Genomic DNA, 27,905 nt, shown 5'->3' on the forward strand with positions numbered 1-27,905 from the left:
GCAGCCTCTTCTTCTAGCACGATCATAAGCCTGCCTGTCCTGTGGTTTGGCAGCCCTTGAGTGGAGCTGCAGGTGCAAGCTGTAAGAACCCATCAGCCAGGAACTTCTGTGGTTTCAGAGTCACTGTAAGATCATTTTAGTTTCCAAGCAGAAGCTCCCAGGGCTTCTAGACGTTTCTGCCCTTTTCTGAATGGGGGGGGGGGAAGGGGAATAGTAGCCTCTGGGGACAGCCAGCTGCACCCTAGGGAGCTCAATGTGAACTTCTGCATAGAGTCCCAGAGTTTCAGGAAGTCAGGCCCCAGCCAAGAGCTCAACACTTGCTGTGTAGAGGAAGGAACTGAGGCTAAAGATGGCCTAGCCGGGGAGCTCTGGGGTTGGACCCGAAGCCCAGGGCACTGGCTTTCTTGTGCAGTACTGGTGGAATCTTCCCTAAAAACTCACTTTTGGGGGTTGGAAAGTTGGCTCAGTGGTAGAGCACTTGCCTCACATGCATGAGGCCCTGGGTTCGATTCCTCAGTACCACATAAGCAGGAAAAAAAAAGGCAGAACTAGCACTGTTTCAAGTGGTAGGCTGCTGGCCTTGAGCTGAAGAGCTGAGGGACAGTGCCCAGGCCCAGAGTTCAGTCCCAACAACCGACCCCCCAAAAAACAAAACAAAACTCACTTTTGTCTGATGGACAAGGCAGGGAGGAGGTGGAGGAATGGACAGACAGGCCTAGAGGGGGTTCTGGGGCTTCCATTTCCCAAGTACTACCCTGGCAAGTAGAGACTCCTTTATCACCCCATCCCTCCTCTCACATCATCCCTGATCTTTACCCTGACCTCGTCAACACCAGGGAAACCCTTCCAGTCTCTCCTTCCCTGCGACAAAACCATTTACTAAAGTTGTTTCTTTTTCTCTTAGCTGTGCAACTAGACTCTGTGTGTGTGTGTGTGTGTGTGTGTGTGTGTGTGTGTGTATGCACACCAGACCAGAAGCTTGAACTCAGGGTCTCTGGCTCTTGCTTAGCTTTTGCACTCAACACAGGCCTTCTATAGGAGCCACATCTCCATTTCTGGCTTTTTTTTTGCTGGTTATTTGTAGATAAGACTCACAGGGACTTTCCTGCCCAGGCTGGCTTTGAACTGTGATCCTTAGATCTGTCTCTTGAGTAGCTGAGATTACAGGTGTGAGTCACTAACACCTGACCTTGAGATAGCTTTTTATTAACAACAGCTGCGACCTGTTAACCAGATAGTAAGCTAGTTGGATAATTTTCATACATTTTTTTCTACTCCACTTTGCTATAAATGAGGAGGGAGAAGCTCAGAGAGATCAGTAGTTGCCTGCGTATCAATGTACTGCTGATCAACTAATCGGTTAATTGATTCATTTTGGCTTTACCTCAAGAGGATTAGAATTTTTCTTCCCAGTTAAAATGAAAGGAAAATATATTTGCTTTTACAGTGTGCCTTCCTAAACAGGTTCTCAAAAACTCTTTTAAGAATGCAAGTGGAAACAAACAAACACACATTTTGAATTGTCCAGCTCAGATTTTGTTTTTGTTTTTGTTTTTGGGTCCAGTCGTGGGGCCTGAACTCAGGGCCTGGGCACTGTCCCTCAGCTCTTCAGCTCAAGGCTAGCGCTCTACCACTTGAGCCACAGTGCCACTTCTGGCTTTTTTTTCCTTTTTGCTTATGTGGTGCTGGGGAATCGAACCCAGGGCCTCAGGCATGCAAGGCAAGCGCTCTACCACTGAGCCACCTTCCCAGCCCCCAGCTCAGATTTTGAAAAGAAAACAAGTTTACATAGGTTTGGTTTGCTTGCATGCTTAGCCTATTGTGTGGATGGCTCATAGTTCATCTACATATTAAAATCCTAAAAGGCCAGTACTGTGTGGTTCATGCCTCTAATCCTAGCTGCTCCGGAGGCTGAGATCTGAGGATCGCGGTTTGAAGCCAGCCAAGGTGGAAAAGTCCCCGCGAGACTTGTATTTTCAACTAAACACTCAAAAACTGGGACTGGAACTATGGCTCAAAGTGGTAGAGCACTAGCCTTGAACAAAAGTGCAAAAGGACAGCAGCGAGGCCCTAAGTTCAAGCCCCACGACTGACCAAGAACATAACAATAAAATAAATTCTAAAAGGTAATCCTAGCCACTCAGGAGGCTGAGATCTGGGGACTGCAGTTCAGTCAGCCTGGGCAGAAAAGTCCATGAGACTCTTATCTCCAATTAACTACCAAAAAAAAAAAAAAATCTAGGCTGGGAAGGTAGCTCAGTGGCAGAGCGCTTGCCTTGCATGCATGAGGCCCTGGGTTCGATTCCTCAGCACCACATAAGCAAATAGAAAAAAGCCGGAAGTGGCACTGTAACTCAAGTGGTAGAGCGCTAGCCTTGAGCTGAAGAGCTGAGGGACAGTGCCCAGGCTCAGAATTCAGGCCCCACGACTAGACTCCCCCTCCCCCCCAAAGAAAGCTGAAAGTGGAGCTGTGGCTCAAGCCGTAGAGGGCTAACCTTGAGCAAAAGAAGCTCAAGGACAGTGCCCAGGCCCCTGTCCATGCAATGTGATAATCCCAGAGGCTGGGCCAGCCCTTATCAGTAGATTGACTGGCTCTCTGGTCCTGGAGAGATTTAGAGCAGTTAAGAAACACAATTAAATGGGGGCCTTGGTGGCTCATGACTGTTGTAACCTTACCTACTCAAGGGGCTGAAATTTGAGGTCTGCACTTTGAAGCCAGCCTGAGCCGAAAAGTCCATAAGACTCTCACCTCCAATTAACCAGCAAAAAAAAACCCTGGAAGTGGAGCTGTGGCTCAAGTGGTAGAGGACCAGCCTTGAATGGAAAAAGCCAAGCAAGAGTGCCAGGTCCCTGAGGTCGAGCCCCAGGACAATCAGGAACCATGGAGAGAGACTGTGGTAGCAGATTGGTGTTGGTGTGGAAGCAAGTGGTGCCTGTCTGAGAAAGGATGGGTGTCTGAATACGGTCATGGCCAAGGATGGGTAGGAGAGATGGTAAGAGATGGAATCAATAGGGCATGAGTGATTGATATGGGCTGGAATCCAGATGCTGTCCCTCAGGAAGCTGCCATGGCTTTCAGTCTTGTTACTCCCCTTGCCAGTCTCTGCTTCCGCTGGTTCTGGAAAGTTCTTCCTCTTTCCAGGTTCCATGCCTTTGAAGGTTCAGTGCTGGCCTCTTCCTTCAAGAACATTTCCTCGCTCCAGAAATCTTGGGTTTCTTTGTCTCCACTTGTGAATGAGAGCTCAAGGGAAGGTACTAATTTCCTCTCTCTGAATCCCAGGACTTGATTCGGCGCCAAGCAATCAATAAAAAAAAAAAAAAAAAAAAGATGCAGGATGAAAGTCAGGGAGGCCAAGTAAGAAGCAATGAAGACATGGATGTGGCTACAGATCCTATTAGGATAATTCCTCTCCCTGACTGATATGCAAATCCTCATCAGAGAGAGGCGGGAGAGAAAGCAGGATAGCATTGGCCTGTGCTAGCCACTGGAAGTTGAACCAGACAAGATGGAGACAATTTACACAACACTCTAAGATTCTGTCCCAGCATTTCAGTTGTACTACCATTATTATGAGAGGTGGTATCTTCTGCCAACATGGATAGGGTGTGAAATGGTTATCGTGAGAGCTGAGAGAGAGAGAGAGAGAGAGAGAGAGAGAGACAGACAGACAGACAGAGACAGAGACAGAGACAGAGAGAAGGGAAGCGGGGGGGGGGGGGGGGAGAGAACAAGATAGAGTCCCGGTTGGCCTCTCCCTAAGTCTTGCAGTCCAGTCCTGGATGCTCAGATAGCTCATGACTTGGTCCTGCCTGCCTGTGCCTTCTGATTTGCATTCTAAATTCTATCTCAGCTTTGACTTTTTCTCTTCTTCCCTTGCTATTTCCACTTCCTTATCCCCCCAGGTCCTCAGGAGAGCAAAATGTAAGCCAGTGCAAAAGCCAGGGCATGCATTAATTTCGGTATCTTTGTAACTTGCAGTGAAGTAGAAAATCTTGCATCTTTAGTCCTGTTTGTCTTTGGTTGCTATAGACTTAGAATCCCCCCCCCCATCTTTTTTTTTTTTTTTTTTTTTTTAAAGATTTGTTGGCCAGGCTCACACCTCTAATCCGAAGTATTCAGAAACCTGAGATTTGAAGATCACAGTTTGAAAACAGCCCAGGCAGGAAAGTCTGTGAGAATCTTATTTCCAATTAACCAGTAAAAAGCTGAAAGTGGAGGTGTGACTCAAATGGTAGAGCACCAGTTCTGAATAAAAGAAAAAAGTAAAAGGACAGTGCCTAGGCCTTCAGTTCAAGCCCCAGTACCAGTACAAAAAAAAAAAAAGGGAGGGGGGGAGAAAGAAAAAAGAAGACTAGTTTTCTGTAATCAAGTGCAGGTTTGGGAGTTGGGCAGACACTGCCATACTGGACAAGTTCTTTGACAGTGACCCTACAAAGCTGCTTCCCAGGCTCTACTATAAAACTGTACCTTGGAAAGTCCACTCCTCTGCAGTGGGTCTGTGGTCCTTGCTCTCTACTGACTGCCCAAACCCTTCTCATGCTTTTTCCTCTGGTCTTTCAGGTGGATAGGGCAACCAAAGAGCTTGCCTCAGGCAGCAGACTTTGCTAGTTCTTGGGGTGTAAGACAGAAGCACCTTCCTCCTACTCAGGCAACTCACCTGAGTGATGTTTTTGTTTTTTGGTGCCCGTCCTGGGGATTGAACTCAAGGCCTGAGCATTGTCCCTGGGCTTTTTACTCAAGCCACAGCTCCATTTCTAGCTTTTTTGATGTTTAATTGGAGATAGGAGTCTCATGGGCTTTCTTGCCTGGGCTGGCTTGGAACTGTGATCTTCAGATCACAGCAAACAGGATTACAGGCCTGGCTCCATTGACTTCCTTGTTCCTTTGCATTTTGGTAGTGACCTGGAACCCATTTCCTGATGCTGGCCTTCCAGTGTTCTAACCTTTCTTTTTCATGTTAAAACAGCTGGGGCTCACATCTGTAAGCCTCACTACTCATTATGCAGGAGGTGAAACTAGCCCAGGCAGGAAAAGTCCGTGAGACTCTTAGCTCCAACGAATCAGCTGGAAGTGGAGGTATGCTTCAAGTGGTAGAGTACTAGTCTTGAGCAAAAAAAAAAAAAACAAAAAAACAAAACAAAACAAAAACCTAAGGCTTTGCTTAGACCCTGAGTTCAAGTTCCCCTCAAAAAAAAAAAAAAAAGAAAAAGAAAATAAGAGGGCTGGACATGGAATAGAGTTCTTGCGGGTGGGGAGATGGTGGGCTGGGTGGAGGGAAATAATGTCTGTCTTTAGAATGTATGCAATATGCAAGTTCTCCCTCAGATAGGAGATTTTGGCCAGGGAAGTGCTAGGATAAGAAGCAAGATGACAGCTCATTTGGTCTGGGCTAAAATGATAGCAGTCCATCGGGGTGGTAGCTCTGGGCTGGAGGGGTAGCTGTGCAGTTGGGTAGGCCAGGCTCTCTCCCGCGGATCACAAGCTCCGACGGGCAATTATGTGTGTCTTTGATTAATAAAAAATGGAGCAATGAATGAATAGTTAATCAACGCAGTCTGGCAGGATGGCTCTTTCAGAACCTGGGCTGGGGGTGAAGCTGAGAATAATCAAAAGGGGTCCTTGGGGGTGAAGAGGCAGAGGCCCCCCCCCCCTCCTTCCAGGATATGATTTTCAGAAAGCCCCTGGGTTCTCATTCTGTGGTGAGAGTTTTCTGGCAGATCGGGGTGTGGATTCCAGGGGAAGGTGGGGAAGGACCTAGTTGGTAGGCAAAAGGGTAACAATATGGTGCCCACCCAAGAGGCCAAGGTAAAAAGTGCCAGTGGCTCACCTGTTAACAGCCTGGCTCCTCTCTGGGAGACGTTGAAGCTCTGTGGGTGGATTTGTGCTTGGGACAGTATTAAGACTAACTTGGGGCTGGGCAATGTGGCACCTGTCTGGCTCCAATTGGGAGGCTGAAGGCGGTGGAGGATTGAAAGTTGGAAGAAAGCCAGCCTGGGTTCCAGAGTGAGAGACTCCATCTCAACTTCCAGCTCCAACAAAATAATAAAACTGCCCAGTTTGGTTAGGAAGAGGGAGAGGCAAAGGAGGAGGGAGAGAGAGAGGAAAGAGAAGGAAGGGGGGGGAGATACGGGGGGGGGGAGCAAGGAAAAAGAGAGTCAAAGGAGGAGGAGGAGGCTGCAGAGAAGAGGGAGGAAGAAAGGGAGGGGGAGAGAGGGAGAGGCAAAGAGGAAGTGGGGGGATGGAGGGAGGAAGAGGAAGAGGGGAGGGGAGGGAGGGAGGGGAGAGAGAGAAAGAGCGCGAATTACAGTTGTGGAGAAGGGCGGGTGAGGTCCAGAAGTAAGTGATGGAGACAGAGGCCAGTCCCAGCCTCTTCCGGGCCCCACGCTGGCGGATGGGCGGAGGCCAGTAGAGGATTGGGAGGAACAGCGGGCCAAGTCGCCAGGATCGCGGGCGGGTAGGACGCCGCTGCCCGCTGCTGCCCGCTGCCCGGGCCGGGCCGGGTCGGGCCGGGCAGGGCAGGCCGGGCCGGGCGCGCCGGGGCCGGGCAGGAAGTGGGTTAAGTGTGAGGCGGGAACCCTGGCACAGTGTCTCGGCGGCGGGGAGGGCCTGTGGGGCGGGGAGCAGCCCTTGGACCTGGGAGAAGTTAGGGGCTGGTGGGGGACCGCAGGGAGAGGGGCCTGGGAGCCCCAGGCTAGGATCTTGGGACCCTTGGGAGTTGAAATGTTTTGGCACTGGGGTGGCCTGCGTGGTGACTAACCAGCCCTGTGACCCTGGGCGCGGGAGCGGGGAGGGGGGTGGGGTGGGTGAGCCAAATCCTCGGCAAAGATTGTTTCCGGGTCCCTCAATAGAAGATGACAAACTTTGCTGGCAAGTTGTGTGTCCAGTCCTGTTGCCCCTAGTTTATAGGGCAGCTGGAGAAGTGCTTTCTCCTTCTCCATCTGCTGTTCCGGGGCTTTGGGGTTTGGCCTTCCTTGGCTTATCTAAGATCTCCTTCATCTCCTGGTATCCACCTTGTGAGTTGGAGGATGAAAGTGTGTGTGTGTGTGTGTGTGTGTGTGTGTGTGTGTGTCTGTGTGTCTGTGTGTCTGTGTGTCTGGTGCTGGAGTTGGAATCCAGGATCATGCACATGCCAGGTAATTGGTCTATGGCTGAATTACAGGCCAGGTATGCAAGGGTTGATTTCCCAAACTTGGCTGTCAAAGATCATAGCCATTCTTCCTATTAACCACTCCACAAAAGGAATTCTTTTTCCACCTGTCATTCCTCCCCTCCCCCTCCCAATGGTTCTTGATCTGTGTGCTATCCTTTAGCTTCCCTTCCCCCCTCCCCCCAGGCTGGCACTCTACCACTTGAGCCACAGCTCCACTTCTGGCCTTTTTTTGCTGCTTCATTGGAGATAAGAGTCTCTGATTTGTCGGCCCAGGCTGGTTTTGAATCTTGATCTTCCATATCTCAGCCTCCTCAGTAGTTAGAATTACAGATGTGAGCCACCAGCATCCCGCTAGCTTCTGCTTTATTTTTCAGAATGCAGAGACTCACCCACTGATGGTGGTTTTCCCTTCACTGAAGCCAGGAAGAGTTGGAACCAGAACGCTCCTTGAAGACAAGGAGGGCTTGCCAAAGGAATTTTCCAAGCGTGTAAAGAGCCTGCACTTTGTCTGAGAGGACAAAGCAGGGTTTGAGGAGGATCTGTTTACCACCTGGCCATGGCGGGCCAGGGTCGGTCCCTTCACGTGGCCACGCTGCTGACAGGGCTTCTGGAATGCCTTGGCTTTGCTGGTGTCCTGTTTGGCTGGGCCTCGTTGGTATTTGTCTTCAAAACGGAGCATTACTTTGAAGAGCTGTGTGAACCAAATGTTGAGCTCATGAGCAATGCCACCAAAAAGGCTGGTAAGGGCATCCAGGGTGGTTTTTCTGAGGAAGCTAAGTCTGCTCTCTGGGAGGTGGGAGGGTGGGGGAGAACTCCATTTTGTGCCCACTTGCCAGCCTTTCTCTGGGTAAAGGAATTGTCCTCCCCTGCCCCTTTGAGTAAGAGGAGGGAGGTACCAGCACCTGAGGGGTTGTTAGGGGCAGCCACATTTTAACTCCACTTGAGGGACAGCTTTTCAGGAGTCCAGCTGTCCAAGATGGAGGGGAGCCCAGGCTGGATGCTTGCCTAGCAGGAAAGCTGGGTAGATGGGACTTTAGCTCCTGTACTCTGGGCTTCTGAGAGCTTTTTCTCCTCTAGACTGCAAAGGCCAAGATGAGAGGTTTTCACTCATTTTCACCCTGGCATCCTTCATGAACAACTTCATGACGTTCCCCACTGGCTACATCTTTGACCGGTTCAAGACCACTGTGGCCCGCCTCATTGCTATGTAAGTCCAGAGGCCCAGCCTGGGCAGCAGTGAATGACAGAAAGCCTTTAGGCCTGTCAGGCCCTGCCCCAGCCACTGGCTGATTGGACAGCGCTGCTGCTGCTGCTAGCCCCGCCCTCCTCCCAAATCCTTGCTTCTCTTTCCTTACTTTCTTCCTGGACTGGGTCGCCATCTTCCTTAGCCCCATTGTTCTCCCAGGGCTAGCTAACCAGGCTGTGACTGGTATTCCCCCAGGGTGATTTCACTTCCCCTGTGACTCTCAGGGAGACTGTGGGGGTTTCCCTGGCAGTTGGCAGGTGGGTTAAAGAGGGTAAAAGATATCTCCTTGTGTTTCTATGGTGTGCAGCTTTGACCTTGGTGCCCATGGCCAGGTCCACAGCAACCCCAAGGAGCCATGTGTGAGAGCAGGGGTCAGAAAGATGGAGGCTTGGGCCTAGGGTAGGAAGTAGCCAGATAAGAAAGCAAGTCTCTCTCGTATCCTGTAAGCCTGTGGGTGAATAATAACTGTAGCTCAATCTTTCTTGGTCTTTGGGTTCCAGTCTCCTTCTCTTTCCCACCCCACCCACCTCCTTCACCCAATTCCTTCTCTACCCTTAAGACATTGCTTTGATTACACGATGGCTTACAGGGCTGTTCACTGCTTGGGGTTGTGGTTCTGAAATCATGGTGCCCTTTGCTGAATGGAGCTTTGAGCTTGGAGTCTAGATCAGTCAGTCCTTTCCCTTTTCAGAAAAGTTGAAGGAAGTCCAAAGAAGGCACACCTAGCTCAAAGTCACACAGTGAGGAGGAATTAGAGATCTGTGTGTATGTGTGTGTGTGTGTGTGTGTGTGTGTGTGTGTGTGTGTGTGTGTGTGTGTGTGTGTGTGTGTGTGCTTTGTAGGCCACACATGAACTTTTTCCAAGAGGTCTCTTGAGACATCTAAGTGGGACTATGTCCACTCTCATCCTGGTAGGATTTTTTAGCCTATTACGGCCTCAGCTGAACTCATTATCCAAAACTTTATGGTCTAGCCTTGGATCTTGACTTGAGCAAACTGCACTATGATGGCCAGGAGCCGGTGGTTCAATTCTGTAATCTTAGCTATTCAAGGGGCTGAGATCTGAGGGTCAGGGTAGAAAACACCAATAGACTCTGACCTTCAATTAAGCCACTAAAAAGCCAGAAGCGAAGGTGTGGCTCAAGTAGTAGAATGCTAACCTTGAGTGAAAAACCCAAGAGATGACACCGAGGCCCTGAGTTCAAGCTCCTATACTGGCACAAAAAGAAAACAAAGCCAATCGTACCTGGGTAAGCTCAGGACTACATGTTGTGCCCATCAGGGCTTCTCAGCATCTGCTGAGCCTCTCAAGAGGCATCATTCCTCCCTGAATTCTAGGCTGAGGACGTACTCAAGGTCTAAGCTTAAATGTTAGGTAAATAGCATCTTTTCCTACTATTCCTCCACTTCCTCCTCCTCTACTTCCTCCTCCTCTTCTCCTCTCTCCCCCTTCCCTTCTCCTTTCCTCTCCCTTCTCCTGCCCTCCATTCTCCTCTCCTCCTCTTCTCTGTCCCTGAGCTTCCCCCCCTCCCCCCCCCCCGAGGTTTTTTCTCAAGGCCAACATTCTACCACTTGAGCCGCAGCTCCACTTCCAGAATTTTTGGTGGAAAGTCTCATAGACTTTGCTGCCCAGTCTGGCTTTGAACCATGATTCTCAGATCTCAGCCTTCTGAGTATCTAGAATTACAGGTGTGAGCCATCAGGGCCAGACCAAGCAGAAAATTCTTTTCACCTCCTAGCTTTCTCCTTTTAAGTAGTATGCTACGGTTCTGCATTTCAGATTTTTCTACACCAGTGCCACACTCATCATAGGCTTCATCTCTGCAGGTGAGTGCTGTTAGGTGGGTGGGAGGGACCCAAGTTCAGAGTAGGATGCATGGAGCAGCTGTGGGAGGCAAAGAGCAGAATTCAAGATGCTCAAGGTTACTCAGATTCGCAGCTGGAAAGAATCCTTGAGAGAGAACTGAGTTCTTGCTGATCTGTGAAAAGTTTAGTCCACTGGGAAAATCAAAAGCAAAGACAATGGAGAGGAATTCTGAGAATGTATTCAAGAGATTGCTTTCATCTTACTTATGTGTGTAACAAAACTCCTTCTCTTTTTATAAAGAAAAGATAATGGGAATGATAATTTTGAAAATATCCTTACTTAGCAGGATAAAAGTAGGCAGCCATATTATACAAAAGGCATGTTTGTTTTCTTTTGAGTGGGGCGCTGGTGGCTCACTTGTGTAATCTTAGCTACTCAGAAAGCTGATCTGAGAATCGCTGTTCAAAGCCAGACTAGGCAGAAAAGTCCTAGAGACTCTTATTTCTAATTAACCCGCAAAAAGCCAGAAATAGAGGTATAGCTAAGTGGTAGAGCTCTAGCCATAAGTCAAAAAGCGAAGGGAAAGCTTGAGGCCCTGAGTTCAAGCCTGGATCCCAGCACACACACACACACACACACACACACCCCAGCACACACACACACACACACACACACACACACACACACACACAATCTGAAACAATAATAAAAAACCCAGGAAGTTTTAATTATGGAATAGTACCTGTTTATGAAGGTCTGGGAATTCCAGTAATTTCATCCAGTCTATTCCATTACATAGAAGAGAAACTGAAGCTGGAGAGGGACCTTTAACCAAGACTTGTACAAGACTACAAAGTAAGCCCCTGGGAAGTTGGTCTGGGAGGCAGGTGTCCCTCCCTGGCGAGGCTAGCAAGTCTCTTGGTAAAGGTGGCCCAGAGATGCGTCAGATCTTGTGGCTCAACTTTTTTTTTTTTTGGAGGGGGGGGTATTAGGAAACAAAAGGAAAATTCTAACTTTGATATGCAGAAGCCAGGTGATGTCATCTCCTCATCTCTACTTAATGTCTGGTAAACCTGCAGGCTGAATGCTTTGGTTTAAACATATCTCTAGAGGTTCACGTTTGTGAGTTTTGAGCACTAAAATCCGACTTTTTGGTTTGGAAAATGTCGTGGAACTTTGTTGGAAATACTATCTCCACTAAACATTAGCTCACTAGGAGAGATGCCCATTAGATGCGGACAGGAAGTGAATGTTACGTAGGACAAGCCTCTAAAATGAGCTCTTTACAAGGACTCCTCTTGCTCTAGAATTTGCCTGTAATCCTAGCTTAATCAGGAGACTGAGATTTGAGGATCATAGTTGGAAACCAGCCCTGGCAGACAAATCTGCCAGATTCTTCTCCAATTAACCACCCAAAACCCAGAAGTTGAGCTGTGGTTCAAGTGGTAGAGCAGCAACCTTGAATGAAAAGGCCAAGGGGCAGTGCCCAGTCCCTGAGTTCAGGCCTCAGCTTGAACACATACAACAATTATATAACAACAATTATTTCCAGCTGGGCCTTAGTGATTCATGCCTGTAATCCTAGTAACTCAGGAGTCAGATCTAAGGATTACAGTTCAAAGCCAGCCTGGCAGGAAAGTCCGTGAGACTCTTATCTCCAATTAACCATCAGAAAACTGGAAGTGGCGCTGTGGCTCAAACGGTAGAGTGCTTGCCTTGTGTTGAAGAGCTCAGGGACAGCACCCAGGCTCAGAGTTCAAGACTAACGATCGACAAAAAAACAAACAAGCAACCAACAAACAAAAAACCCCTCTGAAACAATAATTACTTCCCTTTTCCTGGTTTTTGTTATTGTTGTTGTTGTTGTGCCAGTCCTAGGGTTTGAACTCAAGGCCTGGGTGCTATCCCTGAGCTTTTTTTTTTTTTTTGTTTCCTGAAGGCTGGTGCTCACTCTGTTTGAGCCACAGCTCTGCTTCTGTCTTTTTAATGGTTAATTGGAGATAAGAGTCTCATGGCTTCTTTGTGCCAGCTGGCTTCAAACCATGATCCTCAGATTTCAGCTTCCTAAGCAGCGAGGATTACAGGTGAGAGCCATTGGTAATGGCTAAAACCATTCCCCCGCCCCCCACCCTTTTTCTTTTTTTAAAATTGCTCTTTTGGTCCTTCTGATTTGACAGTAGTCAATTTGGGAGAGCTGTTGTGGCCCACAGGGATTGACCGCAGTTCTCAGTCTCTGAGCATGTGCTGGGGCCTTTGTTTCCAGCCTCAATTCAATAACTTTGTATGCAATGTTATTACATGATGAAAGGGATTTCATTGTGTTTCATTTTAAAATTTACTTTCTATCCATGACTGCCGGTGCAAATGTTTCTATTCAAAGTAGTGGTACAAAATGTCCTTTTTTTAAAACAAAAAAAAAAACACAACCAGGTTTCTTTTGGATGAAAGCAAATCAAATTAGAACCTTTTTCTTTTGATCAAACTCATGGCATCACACATGCTAAGCATGTACTCTATGCTCCTGAGATGCATTCCTATTCCCCAAAGACAAACACTGTAACAAGTATGGCCCAGGACAGGCATGGCTTATGACCAACATGCAGGGAGGGCAGAAGTCTGGTTTGAGAATAATCTAATACTTATCAACCTATTGTAACTAACCAGCAACTCTGTCGGTCCTTTCCTGAGCCAATGAGGGTGTGTTGACTCATTTCACATTTTCAAGGGCAAGTATAATGCCTGGCCCAAAGCTTCCTGAAGGGAGGAAAATGACCATTTTTTCTCACTTGGCTCTCACAGTGCTCCTTTGAGGTAGAAGAAATGGTGACCATTGTTTTCACTTAGAAATGAGGTGACAGGGGTAGTCTCAGAAAGTGAGGGTCAGGCAGTGAATTAGCGGCTGGCCTCAGGGACTGAGTTCAAGGTCATCTTCACCAGTGTCCAGGATGAATAAATAGGAAGGGTTGCCTGCAGTTTGCCACAGACCCATAACTCTCTTTGTTGGGCAAGAGGGTGGCTTAGGAGAACTTGCCTTGACTAATATCCTGACCCTTGGAAGGTGCTAGCAGGCATAGTTAGAATTAGGACTCTGACCAGAGTGTCTGAGCTTTCCTTTAGCTTTTCACTCAAGGTTGGCACTCTACCCCTTTAGCCACATCTTCACTTCTGGCTTTTTGGTGGCTAATTGGAGTTAAGAAATGCTCCCGCCAGCCCCCCCCCCCGACTTTCTTGCCCAAGATGGGCTTTGAACAGCATTCCTCAGACCTCAGCCTCCTGAGTAGCTAGGATTACAGGTGTGAGCCACTGGCACCTAGCTACCACTGACGACTTGGATGGTTCCAGACTCTGCTACGCTGCTCTTCCTGGCCATGCCCATGCTCACCATTGGGGGGATCCTGTTTCTCATCACCAACCTGCAGGTGTGAACCTGCCCCCGCCCCAGGCATTTGGGGGAAGTCGGAACAACAGAGGGGGGTAAAAGGGTACTGTACTGATGAGGTGCGCCCAAGGCAGGGTGGGAAACCTGGAAGAATGAGAGTTTGGGTATTATGAGTGCCTGGCACGTACTGGGTGCCCAGGAAATACTTGTTTTGTGAATAAATAAGCGATGATCCTGTCTTGTTCAGATTGGGAACCTATTTGGCAAACACCGGTCCACCATCATCACCCTCTACAATGGGGCATTTGACTCGTCATCAGCTGTCTTCCTTATCATTAAGGTAAGAATAGCCATAGCCAATATCTTTTGGAGTACTTGCACACTATGAGACAGGCCTGGCCTTTGCATGATTTCTGTGCACTCCCTGAAGGGGGCGCCATTCCTCGGGTGACTCATGTGTCTCCGCTTTGTCGAAGCCACTTGTTAAAGAGAACTTTGTAATATACATGGTACTTGAACCTGAATCCAGGCCTGGCTGCCTCTAGAGACTGAGCTTGAGACCACTAACCTCCTCCCTTCTTTACATGTAACCTAGGCTGCTGCTATTTATTTTGTTTCCTTTGTACCTGAAGTGGGTCTTGAACTCAGGGCCCTAGGATGCTCTTGCTTAGCTTTTCCCATCAAGGCTGGCATGTTACCACTAGAGCTATGGCTTCACTCTTGTTTTTTTTTTTTTTTTTTTTAAACTGGCTAATTGGAGATAAGAGTCTTATAGATTTATTTGCCCAGGCTGGCTTCAAACTGAGGTCTTCAGATCTCAGTCTCTGGAATAGTTAGTACCACAGGTGTGAGCCACCAGTACCTGGCTTAACCTAGATTTCTTTCTCTTTCTCTCTCTCTCTCTTTTTTTTTTAATGCAGTAAGGGAGTTGTGGCCATAATATGTTTGGGCCTCGGATGGGGCAGAGGCTGGAGGCCTTTGGAATGGGGTATTTGGTGGTGAGAGGGGCTAGTGGGCACAGGAGCAGCAGAAGCAGGTGTTCATCCAATTCTCCCAGGGCTGATGTTGAAGGTGAGGATGAACCTTCACCAGGGATGTTATGCGGGACATCGGTAGCCATTCTGCTGGTTTACATAGGGTCTGGCCATGTAGTATAAGTTAGTCCCAAATTCAGTATGCAAGAGAGGGGAACTAAAGCTCCAACTCTTGTTAATGACATTGAAGGGGTGTCATGGAGAACTTCAGAGAACATTTCCTCCCAGAAGGAAGATGAGAGCTGAATAAGAAGACAGCTGCTAGTCTTTGTGTGAGAGAAAGTGTCTTTTCCATCAAAGTAGTTTGTTCCCTTGCTGTTAACCTTGAGAGAACCATTTTTCTGAAGGGTTCTTGCTTTGGTCAGGTGGCTTGGCTCTTGTTAACTACATTTTAATTACATACATCCTTTTTCTTGAGCCCTTTAATAAAGGCATCCTGTTAGGAGCTCCTTGAATTGTAGTTGCAGCCTGTTCTTTGAGCCACATCCTTTTGCCGATTCTGAACCTGAGCTCAGCCAATGGGAGCAGAGGGGTGGGGCCTACCGGGTTAGGGATGAAAAAGGAGCAGCCTATCTGCTCTGTGTGCTTGCTTGCCAGATTTTTGGCTGATCGTGCCCCCTTCTGCGCAAGTCAACGTTGCCTTGCTGGGTTCCTTTTGAGTTGATGCCCTTATTCCTATGCGACACCCCAACATCCCGCGCTGTTTCTGTCATTTGTCTCTCTTCTTGCCCTTCCTCTTTGAATGAGTAAGTGCAAGGGTACAGTAGCTGGAGCTCTGGCAGCCACACTTCAATCACAAAGCAAGAAGCCAGCGGACAAATCCTGGCGCACTAAAGATGGCTGAGTGAAAGGATTGAACGACTGGGTCTCCATCTGGGACTTCCCTTTGGACATGGTGGCTGCTGACACCATGGGTGGAAGAGATCTCCAGTGGTTGCTGTCCACACATGAGCCTCATTGAGTCCCATGAGCACCCAAGATTGGAGGCTCACTCAGAGACTGAGCTCCTGGGGTACCCTGGCTTTTGGACAAGAGCCACTTTCCAGGTTCCCCCTCCTTCTGGCTGTACCTCCCATTTTCTCCTCTCTGAAGATGGAAGGGAAGGGCTGGAGCAGGGACTGGAATTCTTAGCCTAATCTGACTGGGCTCTTTCCTCTGACCATGGGCTTTCCCAGACCTCTCTGTAAGAGGAAGCAGTGGGGCTAGACCAGTGGTTTCCACATGAGCAGTTGCGATACTTTCAGCTTCTCTTTGATGCTGTGTCAGTCACCTAAAAGAATGCTCGGAAAAAATGACTCAATAGCTTCCCAAGGACGTGTTTGGTAAGGAGACAGAGAGACAGAGAATTTGTTTAGAGCAGGATGTGGCGCTGCAGGCCCTTAGTCCCAGCTCTCAGGAAGGTGACGTAGAAGGATCTTGAATTTCATGTCAGACTGGACTACACAGCAAGATTCTATCTCCAAAAATCCCCCAAACAACAACAAAAAAAAGGCCAGGTGCCAGTGGCTCACACTTGTAATCCTGGCTAATCAGGAGTCTCAGGTCTGAGGATCCTTGTTTGAAGCCAGCCCAGGCAAGAAAAGTCTATGAGACTCTTATCTCCAATTAACTACGAGAAAAGCCAGAAGTAGAGTTGTGGCTGAAGTGGTAGAGGGCTAGCCTTGAGCAAAGTAGCTCAAGAACAGTGCTCAGGTCCTAAGTTCAAGTCATGGGACTGGCATCAACATAATAAAATCAAATAAAGAGACATCTGTAATCCCAGCTACTGAGGAGGCTGAGATCTAAGGATCATGGTTCAAATCCAACCTGCACCAAGAAATTAATGAGACTCTTATCTCTAACTAGCAAAAAAGCAGGGGAGGTTATGTGCGACTTAAGTGGTAGAGTGCCAGCCTTGAGCAAAGGGAGAGTGTGAAGCTTTGAGTTCAATTCCCTGGCAAAGAAGGGAAAAGAGGAGAGAGAGAAAGGGGACAGGGGAGAAGGAGAGAGGGAGGGAGGAGGGAAAGGGAGAAGAAAAAGAGAGAAAGAGACAGAAAGAAAGGAATTTTCTACTACTGGGACAAAAGGAGACCTCTGAGGGCCACACAAGGAGGTTCTACAAGCCAGGTCCTGGTGGCTCGTGCCTGTAATCCTGTCTACTCAGACAGCTGAGGTTCATGGTTCAAGGCTAGCTGGGACAGGAAAGTTTGTAAGACTCTTATCTCCAATAAACTACTCAGAAAAAGTGAGAAGTGGAGAGCGCTAGCCTTGAGTACAGAGAGGCTCAGGGACAGAGTCCAGGCCCTGAGTTCAAGCCCTAGGACCAGCAAAAAAAAAAAAAAAAGACTGTGGGGTGACAGAGTGACACCTCCCCCACACCGTCCACCTCATCCCCCCCTGCCCTGGCTGGGCCCTGAAGTGAGGATTTGTAGAGATCAGCTATCCTTAATCAGCTTCCAGACTCTGTCGAGACTCCTTGGAAACCTGGCTCCTGAGTCTACTCTTTCATGCGCTGTACCTGTGGTAACAACACATACAGCACGACCCTCACCACCTTAACCATTTTAGGTGTACAGTCCATCCACAGGATGCACATCGACACTGCCCTGCAATCATTACCGCCACCCACCTCCCAAACTCTCTTCACTTCACCAGACTGGAGCTCTGTACCAATGACACATAAAATTGCTCCTTCTCCCCAGTCCTGACTGCTGGCTACTGCCATCCTATTCTTGGTGAAAGAATGAAGGGGGCCACTCTAGGAATATCAGTTACAAGATGTGTCCATTTGGGATGAGCTTGTTTCACTTGGTATGATGTTTGTCATGGTTCATCTGTACTGGCATGTCTTTGGGGTTTTCTTCCTTTTTTTAAGGCTGAATAATATACCACCAAATGGATATACCACCATTTGTATATCTATTGACCCACTGGTGGACACTGGCTTGCTTCCTTCTTTGAAGCTGTTGCTGCTGATGCTGTTATAACTTGGCTTTTCTCTCCTTTTTTTTCCAGCTTCTTTATGAACAAGGTATCACCCTCAGAGCCTCCTTCCTCTTCCTCTCTGTCTGCAGTGTCTGGCATCTTGGGCGTACCTTCTTGCTGATGCCCCGGGGGCACATCCCTTACCCAGTGCCCCCCAACTATAGCTATGGGTAAGGACCATTGGTCAACTAGCCCCATCTGACTTGGGGCAGGAAGCAGAGAAGGGCAAATCTATTGTAGGGAAAGAGTATGGGAAGAGGTGAGTATCAGTTAGCTCTTGCTGCATAACAAATTACCCCTCAAATTCAATAGTCTAACACTAAGCTTGTCTACCTGAGTCACATGCTCATCTATAGCAGGATAGCTTGAACTTACTCACCTGGCAATTAAGGTGTGCACTCTCTCTGAGATTTGCATTTGCCACAACTTTTTTTTTTTTTTTTGTTGGCCGTGGGGCTTGAACTCTGGGCCTGGGCGTTGTCCCTTAGCTCTTCAGCTCAAGGCGAGCGCTCTACCACTTGAGCTACAGCGCCACTTCCGGTTTTCTGGTGGTTTATTGGAGATAGGAGTCTCACGGTCTCTCCTGCCCGGGCTGGCTTTGAACCGCAATCCTCAGATCTCAGCCTCCTGAGTAGCTAGGATTACAGGCGTGAGCCACCAGCGCCCGGCTGCCACAACTTTTTTTATTGTGCCAGTCCTGGGGCTTGAACTCAGGACTTGAGCTCTAACTTTGAGCTTCTTTTGCTCAAGGCACTCCACCTCTTAAGCCAAAGCTTCACTTCTAGCTTTTTGTGGTAGGTTAGTGGAGATAAGAGTCTCAGAGACTTTCCTGCTTGGGCTGGCTTTGAATGGAAATCCTCAGATCTCAGCCTCCTAAGTAGCTAGGGTTACAGGCATGATCCACCAGTTGTCATCACTTTTGTTCGGCCCAAATACAGGAGGTGAGAAATCATCACTGTTGCAGGAGAAGAGAAAGGGCATTCATTTGCTGCTCTGCTATTTGTCAGACCCCATGGTGCTGTTCGATTTCATTCTCACAGTAATCCTCCCAGATCAATCTTCTGGCCTTCATTTTTTCTAATGGAGAAAACTGAGGCTCAAGTGTGACCCTTGGGTCTGCAGCTAGGGAAAAAACCAACAACAAAAGAACTGGGGTTTGAACCAAGGTCTATCCTCTTCTTATGATTATAAACCTGGCTGCATTTTAGAATCACAGAGACATTTGGAGATCATTTTATTATATTATATTTTATCTGGGGCTTGAACCTAGGGTTTATCTTTCTTGCTTAGTTTTTTTTTTTTTTGTGCTTAGCATTTTTTACTCAAGAAGGGAGCCATAGCTCTTCTTCCAGCAGCTTTTTGGATGGTTAATAGAGATAAAGAGTCTCATGGACTTTTCTGCCTCAGCTGGCTTTGAACCATGATCCTCAGATCTCGACCTCCCGAGTAGCTAGGATGACAGGTGTGAGGCACTGGCACCTGGCTGGCCTTGAATTCTTAATCTTTCTGCTTTAGCTTAACTACCAGAATTACAGGCATGAGCCATCAGGTACCTGACTTACTTGGAGATCATTAATAACAAACCAGTGAAAATGGATGCCTGGCTCTTACTCCTAGACAGTGTAATATAATTGGTCTGGAGGAACAGTTATTATCCTCCTCCTCCTCATTATTTTATGCTGGTCAGGGTCTAGTCACTGTCCCTGAGCTGTTTTTGCTGGAGGCTAGCACTCTACCTCTTGAGCCACACCTCTGTTTCTAGGCTTTTAGTGGTTAATTGGCAATAAGAGTCTCATGGACATTTCCTGCCTGTGCTGGCTTTGAACTGAGATCTTCAGATCTCAGCCTCCTGAGCAGCTAGGATTCCAGGCATGAGCCATCAGCACCCAGCTTCTGGTGTTGTTAAATGGCGGTGGCACATGCAGGGAAATGTGTAATGGCCTCTGGCTTGACTCTTGTGCTCACGGTCCTTGGCCCAGCCGGCTACTGTGGCTTCTGTTTCCACAGCCTGTGCTCCAGATTTGGCACCAAAGAGAAAGAAGGGAGAACAACCGAGGAAGAGAAAACAGTGGAGCATGAGAACAGAGAGCTACAGCCCAAGGACTTGCTCTCAGCCAAGGAAGGTGAGGGCTGTTCCCACTCAGAAGCGGGCTTCTCCTGTCACTGGCCTGGCTTCTCCTTGGTGCTCACCCCAGGATGTCTCCAAGTAGCTCTGAATCATTCAGACCAGGCCGTAAAAGGTCCTTAAGGATCTCAGTAACCTTATTGCTTTAAGGGGAGTCTGGAAAGGGCAGGACTTTCCTCTCTTTTCTGTTGCTTCCCCCCCTCTTTTTCTTCTCTTTCTTGAACCCCCTGAGAGTCAGGGAGCATCCTTCCCCCTCCCACCCCACTCTGCCCTGCCCTCTCCTGTGACTGCAGCCCACCAAGGCTGGGTGCCTTGTCCCCATGTCTGGCTAGTCTACCACTTGTATCTCTACCTCTGTCTCCTTTCTCTTCTCTATCTGTTTTGGGTGTTTGGTTACAAATATCACCAACTCCTGCTGTCTACCATTGAAATAAACACAGGAGGTGGAGAAAGGAGAAATGGGAAGACACAGGTAAAAATGATGGAAAGTCACAGATGTGAGGGATGAACAGGACTAGAGATTTAATTCTCAACAGGAGGGCTGTAATTAATAAAATTGTATTTGGAATTTTTGCTAAATGAGCAGATTTTTAGCTGTTCCTTGGCACACAAGAAAGCGTAACCATGTGAGGTGATGGATATGCTAATTTGCTTCACTATGGTAACCGTTTCACTATCTATATGTGTCCTATGACATCATGCCATGTACCTTAAATATACACAAGAAAACATTATCATCTAGAGGCCATGCGCGGGTGGCTCATACCTATAATTCTAGCTGCTCTGGAGGCTGAGATCTGAGGATCAAAGTTCAAAGCCAGCCTGGACAGACAACTCCATGAGAATATTATCACTAGTTAACCAGCAAAAAGTTGGAAGTGGAACTGTGGCTTAAGGAGGAGAGTTCCAGCCTTGAGTGAAAAAGCCAAGTGAGAACACAAGTCCCTGAGTTCAAGCCTTGGCACTGGCACACATACAAAATTAGTATTAGTTTATTTAAATTTTGACTGGTCCTGGGGCTTGCCTGGGCACTATTCCTGAGCTTCTTGTGCTCAAGGCTGACACTCTACCACTTGAGCCACTCTGGCTATTTTTGGTAATTTATTGGAGATAAAAGGCTCATGAACTTTCCTGCCCAGGCTGGCCTTGAACCATGATTCTCAGATCTCAGCCTCCTGAGTAGCTAGGATTAGAGACGTGAGTCACTGGCACCCAGCTATTATCATCATCATCATCATCATCATCATCATCATCATCATCATCTCATCATCATCATCATTAGACAGTACTGGGGTTTGAATGTGTTGAGCTAGGTGTTTGAACCATGCCTCTAGTAAAGATTTATTATTATTCTTTTTGTCAAGAAAAATAAGAGTATGTCAGGAAACTCACAAAACCAAGAGGAAGTCTTGAACTCACCAGACTCCAGGCAGTGTAGATCCAAGAAACATTTGGATATTCTCGTTGAAGGTCCTAGTCACCTGTTGAGGGAGAGTGAGCTAAGTGGTCAATGGAATGAGGAACAGAACCTTTCATTGATAGTTCCATCCGGACATGGAGAATAGAGCAGTGAAGAATTTTCAAGGGAAATGTGTGGGAGTCTGAGACCAAAAAGGAAGGGAGGGATAGTGGGTGCTGGTGGCCCCTACGTGTAATCCTGGCTATGCAGGAGGCTGAGACCTGAGGATCACAGCCTGAAACCCACCAAGGTAGAGAAAAGCAAAGAGTCTGGAAGTGGAGGAATGGCTCAAGTGGTAGAGAGCCAGCGTTGAGTGCAAAAAAAGGCTAAGGGACAAACGTAAATAAATAAAAAGAAAGAAAAAAAGCACAAGAAAAGGAGAGGAAGCAGTCGATCACAAATCCTTACATCCTCTCTTTCTCCTTTCTTTGTGTTCCTTTTCACCATGGAGAGCTAGAAAGCTCAGGGATGGATTATTTCAAGAGAGGTCACTGAGCAGGGGTCATCCGTCACTGAGGGACAGGAGAGACCTCCACAGGCTGAAGGTCAGAGGAAGGTCATTCCAGGCAGAGGGGCCGGGATGATAAAGCCAGAGAACGGGCAGTTCCTATAGGCAGCTCATTCTGGAGACAAGGCTAGAAGGTGAACTTGAACCTGACACTGTCCTGTGCAGGGCCACTGTGGTGCTTCTTGCCCTTCAGTTTTCCTTAGAATTCATGCTCAGTTCCTCCTTGCCCATCAGAGAGCCCAGGACCAGAGCAGCAGCCGGAAGTCCGCTCGTTTCGTAGCTGTGTTCTCTCTCGGTGCTTCGCCTGGCACTTGGTGTGGCTGTCTCTTATACAGCTGTGGCACTATCTCTTCATTGGCACTCTCAACTCTTTGCTGACCAACTTGGCTGGTGGGGACAGGGACCAAGGTAAGTGGTGGGCGTAGGAGGCAGCCTATCTGTAGATGCCAGCTGGGGAAAGGGGCAGGCAGGACCAGGGCAGGGGAGGAGCGATCGGTCCTGTCAAACAGGCCTGGAGATTTCTTCAACTCTGCCCTGCTCTGCTCTTGTCAGTCAGCGCCTACACCAATGCCTTCGCCATCACTCAGTTCTTCGGTGTGCTGTGTGCCCCCTGGAATGGGCTGCTCATGGACTGCCTTAAGCAGAGATACCAGAAGGAATCGGGGAAGACAGGTGAGACAGAGGCAGAGGAGATCAAAGCCCTCATCCTCCTCTCTATCTTTATTTACTTATTTATTTAAGTTATTTTTGTGGCAAGAGTAGTCGGGGAGCTACTCAGGAGGCTGAGATCTGAGGATCATGGTTCAAAGCCAGCTCCCGGCAGAAAAAAATCCATGAAGCTCTAATCTCTAATAAAACTACTCAGAAAAAGCTGGAAGTGATGCTGTGGCTCAAGTGGTAAAGGGTTAGCCTTGAGAGAAAGAATCTCAGGGACAGTGCCCAGGCCCTGAGTTCAAGCCCCAAGACTGGCATGCTTACACACAGACACACAGACACACACACTCACACTCACATACAGAACAGATAGGAGGTGGATTCCTGGCTTCCTCCAGCCTCCTCTCAGCAGGCCCCTTATGTCAATGTTAGGTTCCTTCGCCCCCCCCCCCCCCCCCGCCAACCCCCTGCCCGCCCCCTGCCCTGTAGGCTTTCCCATCAATCCCACACCTGATGATTTCCCCAGACATTGTTTGATCAATGTCCAGGCTTGTTACTTGATTAAGGCTATAAAAGGATGATTTTTTCCCCCCAGTTTCTGTCTTTTCATAACTAGAATTCCTGTAGAAAGAAAATCTTTCCTCCATACTATGTCATGATGCTGAAATAAATACTGGGTTTTCCCTTCTGCTTTGTAGCCGACTGGGCTCAAACTCTGTGGCATATTTTTTCCACTTAGATTTTTCCCCTCGAGGCTAATGTTCTACCACTTGAGCCACATACCTCTACTTCTGGCATTTGGTTGGCTAATTGAAGATGAGTTTTTTAGATTTGTCTGCCAGAGCTAGCTTGGAATAATGATCCTCAAATATCAGCCTCCTGAGTAACTAGGAGTATCTAGGAGTACAGACATAAGTCTCCCATTTTGGGGGGACTTTACCTGTGTAGGGTCTATGTCCTTTAGAAATCCCATAAGGGTTTTTATTTTTTTTGTCAGTTGTGGGGCTTGAACTCAGGGTCTGGCTCTCTTGTTCATGGCTAGTACTCTAACACTTTGAGCCATAGTGCCACTTCTGATTTTTCTGGTGGTTAATTGGAGATAAGAGTCTCATGGACTTTCTTGCCTGAGCTGGCTTTGAACTGAGATCCTCAGATATCTCAGCCTCCTGAGTGGCTAGGATGACAAGCGTGAGCCACCAGCACCTAGTTCCCATGGGTTTTAGATAGTGCTCTTACTTTCTATCTCTATGAGGTGTTCAGGACCATTGCATTGAGTTTGTTTCCTGCTCAGGCTTGCTGATAGCCATTTGTCCAACCAACCCTGGGGCCCTTTAATAGGAAATGGTATTTAGAGATGGTAGTCTGGACATGGCTTCTTGGCTCCTGCTGTGTCCCCACCAAGTTTGGACCCTGGATAGAGTCAACATAAGCATTAAGTTTTTCTTAACTATGCCATGAATAGATTTTCTTCCTTCTTTTTTCTTCCTTCCTTCCTTCTTTATTTCTTGCTCGGGGAGGGGGGAAGGGGGAGATTTGAGACCATACCTGATGTTTTGGCTTGTTGGCTAGGGTTCTGCCAACTGAGCCAAGCCTCTGACCCCTGTCACAAAGACTTAATACTGATAGTTTCATCCACATTCCACTTCATTGATTTCATTTTATTTACTGATTTTTGGCAGGATTGTTTCACTTGTTTTCTTCCTGTTTTATTTATTTATTTATTTTTATCAGGATGGAGTTTGAACACAGGGCTTACCAAGCAGTCTCCTACTTGAGCCCCTCTTCCGTCCTTAATTTTATTTTAACAAGTATTTAAATGTTAAGTATGTACCTTTCTGCAAATCTAGAACTGTGAAACAAGCCCTATTCAAAGAAGTTTCTCATTCATCTTTCCTTTCCTTTTTCTTTCTTTTTCTTTTTTTGGCGGTCATGGGACTTGAACTCAGAGCTTGGGCACTGTCCCTGAGCTCTTTTGTTCAAGGCTAGTGCTCTACTGCTTTGAGCCACAGCTGCACTTCCCCTTTCCTCTTTCTTTAGGTACTCATTTTTATTATTTTTAAAAGATCTCTCTTTTCTCTCTTCTCTCTCTGTCTCTGTCTCTGTCTGTCTGTCTGTCTGTCTCTCTCTCTCTCTCTCTCTCTCTCACACACACACACACACACACACACACACACACACACACACACACACACACACACACACACACACACACACACACACACACACACACACACACACACACACACACACACACACACACACACACACACACACACACACACACACACCCCCTCTGAGGTTTCTCTAGCAGGTGCTTCTCCTTACCCTTTAATGATGGCCTAGTTCTCCAGCACATGGCTGTGGTGTACCTGATCCTTTCTTTTCCTATTGGTCATTGGGCTTGTTTCTAATCTTTCCCTTTTTACCACTAGAGTTACAACAGAATGTATGGCTTCAGGTTGCAGGGCGCATAGGTGGATTTGGAGCTTGTTGAGAGCTCACAGAAGTGATCTATAAGAGAGTTAATAGTGAGGAGCTGGTGGGGAAAGGGAGCAGTGGACACACTCACATGGCATTTAGGAGGTGAGTTATCACCGTCTTTGAGGAGTTGGCATTGGACGTGTGGGTCCAGGATGACCTGCACGGTTGGGTAGATGTTGATTCTCCTTCTTCTGTTCTCCTTTCTTTTGAACCAGGTCTCTCCCCCTCGGCTGTGGCCCTCTGCTCTGCAGTACCTTCCCTGGCCCTCACATCTCTGCTGTGCCTGGGCTTCGCTATCTGTGCCTCCGTTCCCATCCTCTCCCTCCAGTACACCACCTTCATCCTACAGGTGGTCAGTCGCTCCTTCCTGTACGGGGGCAATGCCGCCTTCCTCACCCTTGCGTAAGTGGGAGGTGTGCCGTGATGGGGGACCCGCCGAGGCAAAGGCAAGTGGGCTGAGGGTAAAGAACTTTGAAGGCCAGGAGACAGGCCTGCAAGTGGTTACTGACAGCAAGTTGGATTTGGGAAAACAAAAGGGATCCAGAGCTCAGCATAGTACCTTTTCTCTGTCCTGGGCTTTGAGTGCCTGAGAAAGGAAGAGGAGGAGGAAGGGCTTTGTGGGTAGATGGAGGAAAGGTCTAGGAGGAGGGGGGTTAGAATGCATGGCTGGCAAAGGCCCCCAGGAACAGAGCCCTGCTTAGAGGAAGAGTCCCCCAAACTCACTGGAATCCTGTGTGCTTCTCTCCCCTAGTTTTCCTTCAGAGCACTTTGGCAAGCTGTTTGGGCTAGTGATGGCCTTGTCGGCCATTGTGTCGCTGCTCCAGTTCCCCATCTTCACGCTTATCAAAGGACCCCTCCAGAATGACCCCTTCTATGTAAGTACTGTAAACCACCAGCAGGACATTCCTGAGGGATGGCGCCCCACTCCATGGGCCTCCAGCAGGGGGCGCCAAAGCTGGCTCAGGTGACCTGGGTGGGCATGAGGTCTTTCTTCTTAAAGTAAGGTCAGTGGGGAGTACTCTTGCTTATACCAGGGGGTGTCCCTGCGGGATCCTCAATTCACAAGGTGCAGTTTCCCAGGGAGTCTGTACTGTTCAAAGTTTTGGAGAAGAATTTTGTGTGGGCATAAACACACATACCTATTGTGAAGTAGGATGCAATTTGTCACAAAATTTCAAGTGAAAATTGAAGATTTCAGCCGTGTACCAGTGGCTCACATCTAAAATCCTAGCTACTCTGGAGGCTGAGATCTGAGGATCATGGTTTGAAACCAGCCTGGGCAGGAAAGTCTGAAACTCTCACTTCTAATTAGCTACCAAAAAGCCAGAAGTAGAGGTCAAGCTCAAGTGGTAGAACACTGGCTTTGAGCTAAGAGGCAGTGTACTAGGCCTAGTACAGGCCCAAAGATCAAGAAACAATACACAACAACAACAATAGAAAAATAACTTAAGATTGCAATAATTTTTTCCCTGCTTTTGGTGAGTGCAAGCAAATCCTCACCTCTTCCCTGGGCTCCAACACACGCTATGGGTATGGGTAGAAGCTGGCCGAGGGTAGGAGCTCTGTACTTTATATCCTTGGGTTCCCATACCTCATAGGACCTGCTCTAGGAGGTGAGCCAGACTCTCCAGATTTTGTAGAAACTGAGGCTCAAAGACATGACAATTATGTATTCAGACAGCTACCAGGCTGAATCTGTCTTTCCCTTGGAATCCGTACTTTGTCTCCTGTATATCTCTTCCTCTATTAAAACACATGGACAAGGTATAAAACAAGAGTTCAGACCTGTCACTGGGCAAAAAGGAAGGAACAAGCTTAAAGATGGAGGAAAGACTGGCGCTGGTGGCTCATACCTGTAATCTAACTACTTAGGAGGCTGAAGTTTGAGGATCACAGTTCAAAGCTAGCCTGGGCTGGAAAGTCTATAAAACTCCTATCTCCATTTAACTACCTAAAAACATTGGAAATGGAGCTGTGGCTCCAGTGGTAGAGTGCTAGCCTTGAGCAAAACAGTAGCTCAAGGACAGAGCCCAGGCCCTGAGTTCAAGCCCCAGGAACTGTGCCAGGAAATAAAAAAGAGGGGGGGGGGAATTCCTCATTGTGAAAACAACTTTAAGTCCTTCCTCCCAAACACCACAGTGTCCTGATGGAGCATAGATTGTGAACTAAGCTCAGTTCTGATCTGTGGGTGGAGGTGGGTGTGTCTCAGAGCGGCTGGACTGGCTTCTGTCTTCCTCTTCCCCCAGGTGAATGTCACACTAGTGCTGGCCACTCTCCTGACATTCGTCCATCCCTTCTTGGTGTACCGTGAGTGCCGCATTCAGAAAGAAAGCCCTTCTCTGCCCGAGTAGATCAGAAGTCATTGCTTTTCAAGCTCTGAGGATGTTTTCCCTAACTTTTCCTCCCCTCTGAGGATTGTAAAAACTTTGCCCACTCAAGCTACTTCTATTAAGTAGCCATTATTTTAAAAAGAAAGCAAAAGGACTGGAAAAAAAAGAAAAAAGGAAGGAAGAACATCTCATTGTAAGCCAGGATTTCTGACCAGCAAGAAGAGAACCTCAGCCAGGCATAATGGCTGGTGTCTATAATCCCAGCTACTCAGGAAGCCAAGATTTTCAGGCTAGTGAGACCAGACAAGATAAAAAGTTCATGTGACCTCATCTTAACCAATAAAAACCTGGGTGTGGTGGCATGCATCTGTTATCCCAACTACATTGGGAAGCATAAATAGGAGGATCGATCTAAGCTGTCCTGGGCAAAAAAAGTCTGAGACAAACAGAAACTGTCAGACAAGTTGATGTTAGGCGAAATGAACCCCAAGATAAGGATTCAAATGTTTTTTTTTTTTTCTTTCTTGCGATTGTTTCCAACATATTTATAAGATGATTTCTTTGTTACTTTGTATGTACCTCCCCCAGGGTAGAAGCCTTGCTTTCACTGTATTTGATGTTGGTATAATTTGTGGAGGGGAAGGGAAAAAACAAATTGTTTAAATAGGGATACAGGTGGACCCATTGCAACAATGAGATGTATATGATGTTCTGTCGATAAACAAACTTTACAACTTTGGTGGGGGTGGTGGGGGGGGAGAGGGTTG

At 47.7% G+C, this 27,905-nt stretch overlaps 1 protein-coding gene across 4 annotated transcripts; it reads left to right on the forward strand.

Annotated features, from left to right (window-relative positions):
- The first annotated feature begins 6,288 nt into the window (after positions 1-6,288).
- On the forward strand, positions 6,289-27,897 carry Slc43a3 (solute carrier family 43 member 3). Of its 4 annotated transcripts, none has more exons than XM_070032310.1 (13): positions 6,289-6,337; positions 7,526-7,891; positions 8,229-8,358; positions 10,178-10,224; positions 13,547-13,623; positions 13,831-13,923; positions 17,612-17,751; positions 19,589-19,704; positions 21,908-22,081; positions 22,226-22,345; positions 25,024-25,210; positions 25,560-25,683; positions 27,055-27,897. In XM_070032310.1, exons 2-13 carry the CDS (start codon positions 7,708-7,710, stop codon positions 27,157-27,159), a joined length of 1,497 nt encoding a protein of 498 aa, XP_069888411.1. In that variant the 5' UTR covers positions 6,289-6,337; positions 7,526-7,707; the 3' UTR covers positions 27,160-27,897. The 4 variants fall into 4 exon arrangements, with proteins under 4 accessions (XP_069888411.1, XP_069888410.1, XP_069888412.1 ...); XM_070032309.1 differs by lacking the exon at positions 6,289-6,337 and adding an exon at positions 6,349-6,455; XM_070032311.1 differs by lacking the exon at positions 6,289-6,337 and adding an exon at positions 6,478-6,552.
- The last annotated feature ends 8 nt before the right edge of the window (positions 27,898-27,905 follow it).

Source organism: Dipodomys merriami, unplaced genomic scaffold, assembly GCF_024711535.1.
Source record: "Dipodomys merriami isolate MVZ:Mamm:240054 unplaced genomic scaffold, mDipMer1.0.p SCAF_21, whole genome shotgun sequence".
In the NCBI taxonomy this organism is placed as follows: domain Eukaryota; kingdom Metazoa; phylum Chordata; class Mammalia; order Rodentia; family Heteromyidae; genus Dipodomys; species Dipodomys merriami.

Coding starts and splice junctions, on each gene's coding strand:
- Slc43a3 (XM_070032310.1), top strand. CDS start 7,708: ATGGCGGGCCAGGGTCGGTCCCTTCACGTGGCCACGCTGCTGACAGGG. Junction 22,346..25,023: donor GAAGGAATCGGGGAAGACAG/GTGAGACAGAGG, acceptor CTTTTGAACCAG/GTCTCTCCCCCTCGGCTGTG. Junction 25,684..27,054: donor TCCAGAATGACCCCTTCTAT/GTAAGTACTGTA, acceptor CTCTTCCCCCAG/GTGAATGTCACACTAGTGCT.